At 38.1% G+C, this 13,785-nt stretch overlaps 1 protein-coding gene across 1 annotated transcript in view; it reads left to right on the top strand.

The window, feature by feature from the left end:
- The window catches only part of OEP80 (outer envelope protein of 80 kDa), a 398,126-nt gene that overhangs the window by 153,526 nt on the left and 230,815 nt on the right, over positions 1 to 13,785 (top strand). Inside the window, exons 7-8 of the mRNA XM_089439267.1 lie at positions 1,592 to 1,676; positions 1,823 to 1,858. Coding sequence (XP_089295393.1) covers positions 1,592 to 1,676; positions 1,823 to 1,858 — 121 coding nt within the window. The remainder of the gene's footprint in view (positions 1 to 1,591; positions 1,677 to 1,822; positions 1,859 to 13,785) is intronic.

A 13,785-nucleotide genomic window follows, 5' to 3' on the forward strand; every position in this document is an offset into this window, starting at 1 on the left:
CATTAATGAGGGAAGTATAGCAACAATCAAACTATATAGACACTACCGAATTCTCCATACAGCCACTGGCCAATTATGCCAGTTGGTTAATTCGTTTGAAACAATATTTTCTTGTTCAAACAGCATTCGGCTATTTCCATGTGGAAAGACCCTGTTAGCATGTATAAGAGGAAAACTATTGGTCACCAGATGGAATGTGAACTAAACTGTGGTGCTAAATAGGTGTGTAATTATGGAAAAGATGGGTATCTAGGTTGTGACAAGTTAGATGCTGTGTATGGAGTTTTAAATTAGGCTACACATGCAGAAAAATCATCAAATAATGGTTAATAGCATGATGATCATTCAAATGGTCTTGTTGCCCAGATTGTTAACACAATTGGTTAAACCATTCACTCTGTCTGTTGTAAATGGAGAGTCCATAGTTCACAGGTTCAGATCTGTCATGCCCCTTGGGGTTGCAAACTGCTATTGTGGCTTATGGTTGAGCTGCCCTCCATCTGGATATTCCGGGGATCTTGCAAGGTTTTCCTTGGAAAAAAATCCATGGTCTGGTTAGATCAGTCAAGTTACAGATAAAGGCTGCTGAAGTGATGCTAAATATTTGAGACAAGAAATGCAGTGTTCGTAAGTAATATTGGCATTGACTTCTACAATAAGTCCAAAGAGAAAGTGCTATGTTGGCTGGGTGAAGTTCCTATATCATGTGTCATAAAGAAGGTGTAAATACTGCTGTGGATCAATAATTTTTTAGAAGAGATGGATGACAGTTGGAGTGGGCTTTGAACCAAGCTTTGTGTAGTGAATCTGAGATGTTTCCACAGACCTACTGATTGGAGACTAGACATTGAAGTTCAGGGAAAATGGTAAATAGATATCTCAATTGTCTAAAGGAAAGAGAAAAACAGATGCCCTTTAGTAAATTGTTTCACAAATTTGGGAAGAAGTGATTGCTAGAATTAAATAGCCCTAGTATTTAGTTCACTTTTTCCAAAACTTAAGGGATTGAAATTCCCACAGTCTCTCAAGGAAGAATCCTCAGGTAGGAATGAAGAAAATATATTTTGGCTGTTTAATTTCTATCCAGGGTTCTATCCATGTATGGTGCATTTTTGTTTAAGGGAGATTGTCTAGCCTTTGCAATTAGTGAAATCCATTTTGATCAGGATTAGCTGGTCCATCTTGAGATAGACGTTGTTCAGGCTTTCATTTCATTAACACTTTTTTCAAGGGAGTTTGGAATACTCTTTGTGCTAGAATATTTTTATTCTTCTAGTGCATTCAATCCTTGTTTCTCTACTTTGGTAGAGTCGGGAATGCATATATTTGGTTAAAAGATTTTTTTTTATTAATAGGCCTGTTCTACATTCCAAAATTACATTCCTACTGTCTTTCCAGCTATTGATGAAACACCCTAATCCTAAGATGCAGAGTCTGTAAATGAATTTAAATATAGAATACATGATTGAATATATGATACTTTCCACAATGGTCCGATATCTTGTTTGACTTGTGCATAGATAGTATCTGAACCATCATCATTTTTGGCAATTAAAGTCCATTGCATAACATCTTTCTCAATTGCATGCAGATACAGGAAAGGTAGATTTGACAATGAATGTCGTGGAACGTGTTACTGGGGGATTCTCTGCAGGTGGAGGAATTTCAGGGAGTGGGTATGTGCCTCTGTATAATTTCTGGATTTTAGGATATACTTCATATGCTACATGGGGTTATCGATCTCTTTTAAGCATCTAAGAGTTTGAAGTTTCTGTTGAAGTATTATTAACAGTTGCTTATTGAGATCTTTTGTTTTCTGCAGGATGACAGGTAGTCTTCTCTCAGGGCTTATTGGAAGGTAGGCTGTACACTTTCTATCTTTAATGGTTTTTTATACCTGTAGTGGAGTAAATTCATACTTTGTACAAACTCAGGTACTTTCCATTTAGGAGAGTTTTTCAGTGACTTCTAGGCCTTCATAGGTGTTGCATCCTTTCTTTCCTCTTAAAATTAAGCTACTGCAGCTCGTTTTTTTCTGATCCATTTTGTGCGAAAGCTAACCTATAGGCTACATTTATATACACGTAAGCAGAGAGGTTCATAGAGCCAAGTAATAATGGTGGCATCATGGCTAGAGAACCATGGATCCTCTATTTGTCAACTTGAATAGTACAACAATTTGAATGGAATATATATCTATAACATTTCAATTGTAAGTGAATACTGGGTAATTTCTAGCCATCATTAGTTATAGTATAATGTAAACCCGTTATTCATCGTGGAATTCTTGCCGCAGCTGGTTATGGTTAACTTTTATCCATGATTAATCATGACTGGTTCTTGAGCACTTTATCATGGTTAATAATAGTCAAATTTTAACATATTTAACAAAGCCAATTTTGAAATGTAGTATACTATGGTCAAGAGTGCATAGCTGTGGTACTGGAAACACAACTGCCTTGTTACCTGTTACCGATCAGTTTAGCAGTCTCATCGAGGTTCTCAAGAGGAGCTAGGGTGATATGATGCAGGACAAGTGCTCATTGTCACCTTAGCGCAAATCCCCACTCTTTAAGCCCAATTTTCACCAAACGCTATCGGAGGCTTCCCTCCAAAAATATCTCCACCATAGATGAGTAGAGCAGTGCCTAACAATGATGTCTAGGTGAACGTAGGAGTTAATTGTTTTACTTTTGCAGATTTGTTAATGAAATTAAATGCATAAATAATGCAGATCAGCAAGTAGAATATCACTTCAACCTCAAAAAATAACTTTTGCTAAAAGTGCTTACTTCGATTATGGATAAGCCCCTCGTGTATTTTTTGCTGGATCTGTTTTGATTCTTGAATATGGCTGTAGCAAACTACAGATATGGAAATTACTTATAATACCCTCGTGAAATATAAATATAATTGCAGAAAAACAAAGTGTGAAATATATTAAGGAATAAAAATATTCTAATTGTTAGAAAGTCCAAGATATATTAGCTAATAGGATGGAAATTAAAGCACAAGGTAGGTTTTTTTTTTTTTTTTTTTTTTTTTATAAGTATTTTTTTTAATAAAACAGAAAACAAAAAGATTTTAATAAATTTTTGAGATTGGTTGCTGTAGTGAGGCTTACCTTGGCCCTGATCTTACCTTCCAGAGTGTTAGATTGCAACCACAACCCCCTCTAAGTTAGCTATGCAGATTGGACTAGAGAATAGGATTGGAGTCTAGCCTTTTAATGTAAATCCCATATAGGGTCGACAAGAAAGGGAGCCCCTACTTAAACCCAATTTTGCTTTGTATGAAGTTAGAGAGTCTGTGTGTTGTTTGGAGATGGCTTAAGGCCATCTTGTAGAATCTCATGATGCAACTAGAAGGTTCTTTGAAATGTGAATGTTGTGAAGCCTCTAGAATAAAGCCTTCTTTGTTATAGTGTTGAATGCCTTATGGAAGTCTACAAAGCAACATAAGACTTTGAAAGAGTGATGATGAGCCTCAAGTTTGAAGAGTGTTATGGCCTTGAGTGTGAAGATGTGATTAGCTTGGCACTTTGAGGGAACCATGAATTTCCTTGTAGCCCTAGGTTTCAGTGTTTTACTAGATTTGTTGTGACTAACTGTTCTAGTGGAATATCCACAACAATTTATAGATCAATGATCTCTATTTAAAGAGCATGGAGGGTCATTTGTTGATGCTCATTTGCAAGAAACTCATATGTAAAATTCTTTTCTTTTGGATTAATATATTGCCTCAAGTGGTCATTTTGTTTGGGGCTATGGATTGTTTGCCTCTTCAAGGGATTTAACCATGTAATACATTAGTGTACCGATGTTTGATTTGTTTATGAAAGTGATTGCTTAAGGTGTTTGACTTGTTTGGAAATACCTTTTTTTGTCCAAAGATGTATCAAAGCCCATATGAAGACCCACTGCCACTGTTGAGCGAGATCCTAAACCTTTGTTGCTGCATGCATCAAAAGATATATGGGTTATGCTATTTTTGTTCTTTTTTGGGCTAAGTGGGCTGTCCATTGTCTAAATAGTTTCGATTTCACCCAAAATTTTCTTTTTGCTCGAGATACAATTATTCTTGTCATATCCAGAGGTATAATTTTTCATTAGTGTTTTATTTTTTTTAATACTGTGCCAATATTTTGATTTTTTTGTTTATATTCTTGGTTTGCTAGATTTTTCAGGCTTCGTATGCTCTTTGTTATGTGCTTTCTGCGATCTCAACAAAATAAAAACATAGTGGAAGGTGTTTTCCTTTCTGCGGATGCTCTATGCTTTATGCCATATTGTTTGCTTTATGCCATATTGTAAATCAGAAATAGAGAGAAAATTTGGATTTAAATAAAAACATAGTGGAAGGTGTTTTCCTTTCTGCAGATGCTCTATGCTTTATGCCATATTGTAAATCAGAAATAGAGAGAAAATTTGGATCTTCTGGGAGGCTAATTGAGATGTAACCTTGGTTTTGTACAGTTTTGGATTTTTATTTTTTATTTTTTTGAAATTTCAGTTGTTTATGTGTGCAGATGTGTTGAAGTATTTTGTAGGAAAAGTTGGGGTTTTTTGGGATAAACATGAACTTCGAGGCAATGAGTTTTAAAAAAAATCCCCCCTTCTTCATAACATTTGCCTTATATTTTGCATTGTGTTACTTGGTTGAAATTATCTTTATTGCGTCACGAGGCGCTTTACAACCTAATATGAGGGAGATGTTTTGATGTAAAGTTACATTTAAAAATAATAAAATATTACTTATATTAACAAATTAAAAAATAGTAATCATAAACAAATTAATCTTAGCCATAAATAAAATAGTTCGATTTCCATCTTAATTTTACATCAATTTTATAAAGAGAGATAAAGTGATTGAAAAAAAAAATTACTTTTTAGGATGAGGGAGATATGCAATTTTTTCACTACTTATATGGAGTTTAAAGATGACATGTAAAAATATATTATTGATATTACATGATGTGTAATTCATTGTGCCAAGAGGTGCTCTACAACTCAATATGAAGGAGATGTTGTCCTGTAATATTTTATTCAAAAATAATAATAAAATACTACTTACATTAACAAATTAAAAAATAGTAACAACAAGAAAAACCAATGTCAACCATAAATAAAATGCTTCAATTTTCACCTTAATTTTACATCAACTTCATATACAACCATAAAGTAATTGAACTTAAAAAAAAATATACTTTTTAGTAAGAGAAAGATATGTAATTCTTTCACTACTTAATATGGAGTTGAGAGATGGGATGTAAAAGTAATATTATTGAGATTATATGATGTTTAATTTAATCAATGTTCAGTGGACATGTAATATTTAAAACAAAAATTATTAATAAAAAAAATGTTCAATTTAGGTCACAAATCAAATATTTCAATATGAATTTTTAGTAAAAGATTTTAACATCACACACACACACACACACGTAGAGAAAGAGACGAGGAGAGATAGTTCTTATTCCATTAATAAACTCTTTCTAATTAAAGTATGAGGAAGGTTTGTAATTCCTTCAGTATTTAATATGGATTTGACAAATAACATGGGACCTGGGTTCTAGGTTAATGAAAAATCACTTTTAAATTATAAAGTTATAAACCCATTAAAGTAATTTTATATAAAAAAAGTAAAGATGTGGCGAAAGAGTCAAATGAGCTATAAAATGGGGAAAATGAGGAGTCTCTCATTCTTGCATTCACTCACTTGGAAAATAGAATTTTAGAGAGCTCTTGAGAATGAGGAGTCTCTCCTCATTCTTGCATTCACTCACTTGGAAAACAAAATTTTAGAGAGCTCTTGAGAAAGAGACTAGGGGTTTTGGAAACCCTTTTGGTTTGTGTTTTCGGTATTTGACATATATATATATATATATATATATATATATATATATATGAAGAGAAAAAGAGGGGGAGAGAGCGAGAGACTTCTTATTCCATTAATAAGCTCTTTATAATTAAGGTATGGGGAAGATTTGTAATTCCTTCAATATTTAATATAGATTTGACATGTAACATTTAAAAAAATATTAATAACAAAACTAATTCAGTCTCTCTCTCTCTCTATATATGTATATATCTATATATATATTAGTGTTTTACAAATCAACCGACCCGATTCGGAATCAGCTGAGCTGACCGAGCCAGACCCCTGCCCGGGTTGGTCGAGTCTGACTTAAACCGGCCGAGCCAGTCAAACCCGGTCAATAATGGAATTTGGAGGGAAAGCAGACTCCAAACTTGGTTATTTTTTGGTTTTAGGTTTTTTGCTTGTCCATCTAACCTCTCCCAAGCCTATAAAAGCTACCCAACCCCCTCATTGCGCCTGTTAGTGCTACTACTTGTACAGTTGCAGTTGGAGATTGTGATGAGGAGGAGCCATGGGTTTCCCTGTCTGACTCTGATTTAGAGTCTGAGCCAGATGATGATGGCTTCTCTAGCAGTAGTCGGTAGTGACTAGTGATGTTTTACTTTTGTTGTAGAGGCCATTTAGTGCCTCCTTGGTTATGTGTTTTTGTTCTGATCTCTTTATCATGTATGTATTGGTCAATGCACTGGGTGCCATTTTGATATAATGGATATATTCATGAGCCTACTTTGATCATATGTTGTCTTCTGTCTATATTCTAATGCTTTGTGTTTGGAAACATGAATGAAAATCTTTAAAATTATGTTTTTTCATAAAAAAATAAATACCTAATGTATTTTTTACAACGATCGAGTCGTTGAAATGAAATTGGCCGAGTCGATACCGAGTCGGAGTTGGAGTCAGAGTCAACCCTCGGTCGATTCTGAACCCGAGTCGGAGTTTTAAAACATTGATATATATATATATATATATATATATACATCAATTGGGGTTATCCCAAGCGGTTGGAAGGAAGGAATGGAAACCCTAGGTCATACAGGTCATCTCTAGGCTTGTTGCATGATACACTACTCCTTTATAAGAAGAATTGTGTCTTTGTCCATCAAGGTTCACCCAACCTACATCTACATCATCTTGAGCCATTTGACATAGAATTATCTCGTTTAGGTGATCATTGGGAAGCCTCCCTTGTGGTGCAATTCCACTAAAGAGCAGACAAAAGATTGTTGAGGTCACATTGATGATCTCCCTCGTTGTTGCAACAAGTTTTGACCTTTTCCTTTTGAGGCATCTCACAAGGCTGTTGAGATTGCAACAAGATGATGGAGCTTAGTGAAAAGAGTCGCCTTCACTAAGTGGGCCCGCAGGCTATTTTTGGCGCAAGTCTATTTTTAGACTATGTCTATTTTTAGACATATGGATCATGTCTATTGATTGCAGGTTGCTGTTATGGATGATTGATCAAGTTGGGAAAAAATAGATGGACTTCTATTTTTGATGAAAGTGTGAGTGATCACAGTGTGAGTGATCAAAGTCTATTTTTAGACTGGCTGTCAAAAATAGAAAAGTCAAATATTATTATCTCACAATAATATTTGGACTATAAACTTAATCTTATTCTCTTGGAGCACTTCAGTTTGAGCTACAGAGGTGGCACATGCAGCTGTCAGAAGGAAATACGCTTTTCTTATGAGTCAGTTGAGTTGTTGCATGCATGACTTCAGTTAGAACTCAATCAGTTGAGTTTGGTGGAGTTGATTGTGGAGTTGATGGAGTTGTGTTCAGTTTAGCTTTGTTAAACTGGTTGTATTTAGTCTAACTGGCAAATAGACTAGAGATGAGTTGGGTGAATTAGTTATTAATTAATTCACAAGTTATTAACTCATAATACAACTAATGAATACATCAGTTAACTCAGTTGCATGTCAGTGCATGTTCAGTTCAACAGGGACAGGTGGTAGAGAATCAGATTGCTATCAGTTGTGACTATAGTTGTGCACCAGATCTTGCACAATCAAGGGATTGAGTATGCGAATGAGTTTGCTCACGTATTTGCCCACATTATAGCTTGTGCTCACGTCCAACAAAGGGTGAGTGACTATTTTGCAGGTGAAAAACGAGTTTGGTGAGCCATTCTCATCAGTTTTCGAGCAGGTATTGAGCAGTGGAGGCAGGTAAGCAGTGGAAGAGATTTGGAGATCAGATCTGAGCTGTATTGTGTGTAACAGAGGTGGAGATACTTGTGAGAAGTATTATGCTGTGTAATGTTACATGACTCAATCATTAATATACAGATAGTTGGGGTTTTTAGCGAGATGCTTTCCCCGGGATACATAATGTGTTAATGAGTTTGATTGATGCTTCTATGTGCGCCTGTGAATGTTTCTGCTTCTGTTAATTGATGATCAACGTAGAGGAGATTATGTATTATACATGTTCCGCTTATAATTGTATGATCAGGATAATCTCTGTGAATATGTGTTAAATTATTCAAAATTTCTACATGGTATCAGAGCGAGCTAGATAATTGTAGAAAAAATTTCTACATGGTATCGGAGCTGTTGATCATCAGATACAGTGCGACCGGTATCGGTACCATTTCCTTTGAGAGGGAGTCTGGTAAACCCTTTATATTGAAGGAAGTCATGCATGTTCCAGGATTGAAGAAGAATCTCATCTCAGTGGCGATGTTAGAAGACAAGGGATATGATGTTGTTTTCAGCGAGGGAAAGGCCTTCCTGCGCAGCAAGACAACTGGTGAGACCTGGAAGATAGGGGTTCGAGTGAGGAACCTTTATCAGTTGCATGTAGATGGATGCGCAGCAATGGCAGGCAAGGCAGAAGGATTGGTGAGCCGGGATGATGGCGAGTTGTGGCACAGGAGATTGGGTCACCTTCACCATGGAGCCTTGAAGATACTGCAGTAGATCACTACAGGGCTTCCTAAAGGCACACTTGTGCAGTCAGATCAGTGCAAGGGGTGTACTTTGGGGAAGTTTGTGAAAGCCACCTTTCACGAGAAGGATAGTCGCGCCACGACGATCCTTGAGAGAATTCACACAGACGTGTGTGGACCTTTCTCAGTTGCTTCGACAGCAAAACACAGGTATTAGGTGATTTTTGTTGATGATTTCTCTCGTAAGTGCTGGATCTTCTTCATGCAGAAGAAGAACGAGACATATTCAAAGTTCTGTGAATTCAAAGCACTGGTCGAGAAGGAGTCGGGGAAGAAGGTGAAGGCTCTTAGGAGCGATAATGGTGGTGAATACATCTCGGACGAGTTCAAGGATTTCTGCAAGGCAGAAGGGATTCGTAGAGAGCTCATAGCTCCCCATAACCCACAGCAGAACGGGGTAGCTGAGCGGAAGAACAGAACGATTGTGGGTGCTGCACGGGCAATGTTGCATGATCAGGGCCTACCCCTTCACTTGTGGGCGGAAGCATGCAATACAACAGTTTATGTGCAGAACCGTTGTCCTCATAGGATACTTGGCATGAGTACACCCGTGGAGGTTTATTCTGGTAAGAAGCCTGATCTTTCTCATTTGAGGATTTTTGGTGCTAACGTTTACATGCATGTGACGAAGGATGCCAGGAAGAAGTTGGAGCCGACCGCAGAGGTTGGGATATTTGTGGGGTACACTGATACGCCCCACAACTATCGTGTGTATTTTCCAGACAGTGGTAAAACTGTTCGCTTGAGAGGGAGCTACACTTGCATGCAGATGAGGAGCTATTAGTTCCTAAGGATGAGCTTCAGGACGTGGATCAGCCACAGGACAAGGTTCATGGAGTGGAAGAGACCACTCATGCAGCGCCAACCATCAGAGGGCGAAAGCGCTTGATAGAAGCTGAGTGACTGGCTCAAGATGCAGAGAAAGTTGTAGGACCACCTACATTCCAACGCAGGCAGAGACAGTCACCTGATCGGTACACTGGATACATGGCTCTTATGAGCAAGTGTGTTGTGACTGAGCCATCCTCTTTCGAGGAAGCTGTGGAGGATCCCGCATGGGTAGACGCCATGGTGGAAGAGTATGATTCTATTGTCAGAAATAGTGCATGGGAGATTGTTCCTAGACCGGAAGGGAAATCAGTGGTGGGTTCGAGATGGATCTACAAAGTTAAGCAGGCAGCTGACGGGAGTGTGGAGAAGTACAAGGCAAGATTTGTTGCCCGAGGCTTTTCACAGATTGAGGGGATCGATTATGAGGAGACCTTTGCACCTGTCGCAAGGTATTCTTCCATACGGACGATTCTTGCTCTCTCAGCGCAGATGGGATGGCACATTCATCAGATGGATGTGAAGACTGCGTTCCTCAACGGAGTCATTGAGGAGGAGGTGTACATTGAGCAACCCGAAGGCTTTGAAGTCTTTAGCAGCGAGTCGCATGTGTGCAGGCTCAAGAGAGCGCTGTATGGGTTGAAGCAAGCACCACGTGCTTGGTACACACGGATAGACAGCTATTTCACAGGACTTGGATTCTCCAAGAGCAAGGCGGATCCGAACCTATACCAGATTGTGGTGGAGGGTAAGTTGCTTATCATTGTATTGTATGTTGATGATTTGATTCTAACGGGTGATGAGCTGTTGATACTGTCATGCAAGAAGGATCTTGCTACAGAGTTTGAGATGAAGGATTTGGGCCTCCTTCACTATTTCCTGGGATTGGAAATATGGCAGCGCAGTGGTGGACTGTTTGTTTCTCAGGGCAAGTATGCTCGGGAGATACTGGAGAAGTTCAACATGCATGGCTGCAAGCCTGTTGATACTCCTCTTCCTGGAGGTTGGAGGAAGGAGGATGCCACTTCGGGAGAAGAAGTGGATGCCACTGTTTATCGACAGTTGGTGGGGTCGCTGATGTATTTGGTCAATACACGACCTGATATATGCTATGCAGTTAACCAGCTTTCACAAGCTATGGTTAAGCCTACCAAGCTCTTCTGGAAGGCGGGCAAGCATGTATTGTGCTACTTGAGAGGCACATCGGGATATGGTTTGTGGTACAGACAGGAGGATGAGGTGAAGCTATGTGGCTTCACGGATGCAGATTGGGCAGGGAGCCCAACAGACAGAACGAGCACATCAGGAGGGGTCTTCAGTATTGGATCGACAGCAGTTTCTTGGTACCGCAGGAAACAGAGATCCGTGGCACTCAGTTCAGCGGAGGCCGAGTATATGGCAGCAAGTTTGGTTGCATGCGAGGCTATATGGATGAGGAAGATCCTAGTTGGTTTGTTCGGTTCTCATTTGGATCCTACTGTGATTTACTGTGATAACCAGAGTTGCATTAAACTCTCGGCTAATCCTGTATTTCATGATAGATCTAAACATATTAACATCAGGTACCATCATATCAGAGATTGTGTGCAGCGGAGGATCATGTTACTTTCGTACATTCCAACGGAGGATCAGGATGCTGATATTCTGACGAAGGCTCTCACCAGGAGCAAATTCGAGTACCACCGAGGCAGGATAGGGGTTGCTGATAATCCATATCTTGTCGAGAGGGAGTGTTGAGATTGCAACAAGATGATGGAGCTTAGTGAAAAAAGTCGCCTTCACTAAGTGGGCCCGCAGGCTATTTTTGGCGCAAGTCTATTTTTAGACTATGTCTATTTTTAGACATATGGATCATGTCTATTGATTGCAGGTTACTGTTTATGAATGATTGATCAAGTTGGGAAAAAATAGATGGACTTCTATTTTTGATGAAAGTGTGAGTGATCAAAGTCTATTTTTAGACTGGCTGTCAAAAATAGAAAAGTCAAATATTATTATCTCACAATAATATTTGGACTATAAACTTAATCTTATTCTCTTGGAGCACTTCAGTTTGAGCTACAGAGGTGGCACATGCAGCTGTCAGAAGGAAATACGCTTTTCTTATGAGTCAGTTGAGTTGTTGCATGCATGACTTCAGTTAGAACTCAATCAGTTGAGTTTGGTGGAGTTGATTGTGGAGTTGATAGAGTTGTGTTCAGTTTAGCTTTGTTAAACTGGTTGTATTTAGTCTAACTGGCAAATAGACTAGAGATGAGTTGGGTGAATTAGTTATTAATTAATTCACAAGTTATTAACTCATAATACAACTAATGAATACATCAGTTAACTCAGTTGCATGTCAGTGCATGTTCAGTTCAACAGGGACAGGTGGTAGAGAATCAGATTGCTATCAGTTGTGACTATAGTTGTGCACCAGATCTTGCACAATCAAGGGATTGAGTATGCGAATGAGTTTGCTCACGTATTTGCCCACATTATAGCTTGTGCTCACGTCCAACAAAGGGTGAGTGACTATTTTGCAGGTGAAAAACGAGTTTGGTGAGCCATTCTCATCAGTTCTCGAGCAGGTATTGAGCAGTGGAGGCAGGCAAGCAGTGGAAGAGATTTGGAGATCAGATCTGAGCTGTATTGTGTGTAACAGAGGTGGAGATACTTGTGAGAAGTATTATGCTGTGTAATGTTACATGACTCAATCATTAATATACAGATAGTTGGGGTTTTTAGCGAGATGCTTTCCCCGGGATACATACTGTGTTAATGAGTTTGATTGTTGCTTCTATGTGCGCCTGTGAATGTTTCTGCTTCTGTTAATTGATGATCAACGTAGAGGAGATTATGTATTATACATGTTCCACTTATAATTGTATGATCAGGATAATCTCTGTGAATATGTGTTAAATTATTCAAAATTTCTACAAAGGCTTGCTAGATTTTTAGGCAACAAGAACCTCATTGTATATCACTTTTGTACTCTAACATTTATATATAAATATTATTTGTCCTATGATGGATATTCTCATATTGAAGATACTTTGAATATTTGTATATGAACAAACTCTGTTTGTCACATTTGGCATCAGAGCCAATTATGGTCCTGACTATTGGCATGTTTCTTGTTAGACCTTATTTGACCCGGCCTTTTGCCATGATCACTCAAATTCTCTAATTTTCTTTGACTTTTTTAGTGCTTGACCACCATTAGGATTTTTGGTTAATTTAAGTGCAGAAGTCCATTCAAGAAAAAATACCCATAATTGGTCCTCGACCATAGATTAGCCTTTGTCCGCTGCAAAATATATCATACTAATAATAATAATAATAAAGATAATAGTCACAGGTTCCCATTGGTCGAGTTCCCATCGTTAAAGCACCTTCACTATTCAGAGGTCGCACGTTCAATTCTCTCAACACTCGAATTTAGGCTCCATGGTTGAGTTGGCAGGAAGTGCTCCTTTCAGGTAGATCTGCTTGGTACAAATATTCCGTGGACATAGCAGTCATTGATCTCTGGGAACAATGAACCACAAAAATAATAATCATAATGAATATAATAACAAGTTCAAAAATAAATAAAAATAAAATAAGAAAAAGGAATAAGAGGGACTGTTGCCTCAAAATCTAGTAGGCCTTGTGAGAGGCCTCACAAGGTAAGAGCCAGACCTAGATGCAACAATGAGGTCGATCGCCACTGTAACCCCAACACTCTACCCCTTGTTCTTTAGTGGAATTTCACCACACGAGAGGCTTTATTGTTTTTCACCTAAGGATATTCAAAGTCAGTTGGCTCAAGGTGATATAAGAGAAAGGCTAAGTGGGGTACTACTTCTATGGATTAATGCACAATTCTCTATGTAATGGAACAACGTACCATAAACAAAGCCTTAAAGGATACTTGATGTCTATGGTTTCAAGGCATGCAAGCATAAAGAAAAGGTTTGCTTAATGTTGGAATCAATAAAAGGAGATGGTAAAACCTTCAAATAAGTCCTATGTTTAAGTCTTGTATAGGATTAGGGTTTTATTAGGGAACTAATTGCCTAAGGGAGATGGTAAAACCTTCAAATAAGTCCTTTGTTTAAGTCTTGTATAGGATTAGGTTTTTATTAGGGAACTAATTG

Source organism: Pinus tabuliformis, chromosome 9, assembly GCF_031772625.1.
Source record: "Pinus tabuliformis cultivar Carrire ecotype Pingquan chromosome 9, CPIR1, whole genome shotgun sequence".
NCBI lineage: Eukaryota > Viridiplantae > Streptophyta > Pinopsida > Pinales > Pinaceae > Pinus > Pinus tabuliformis.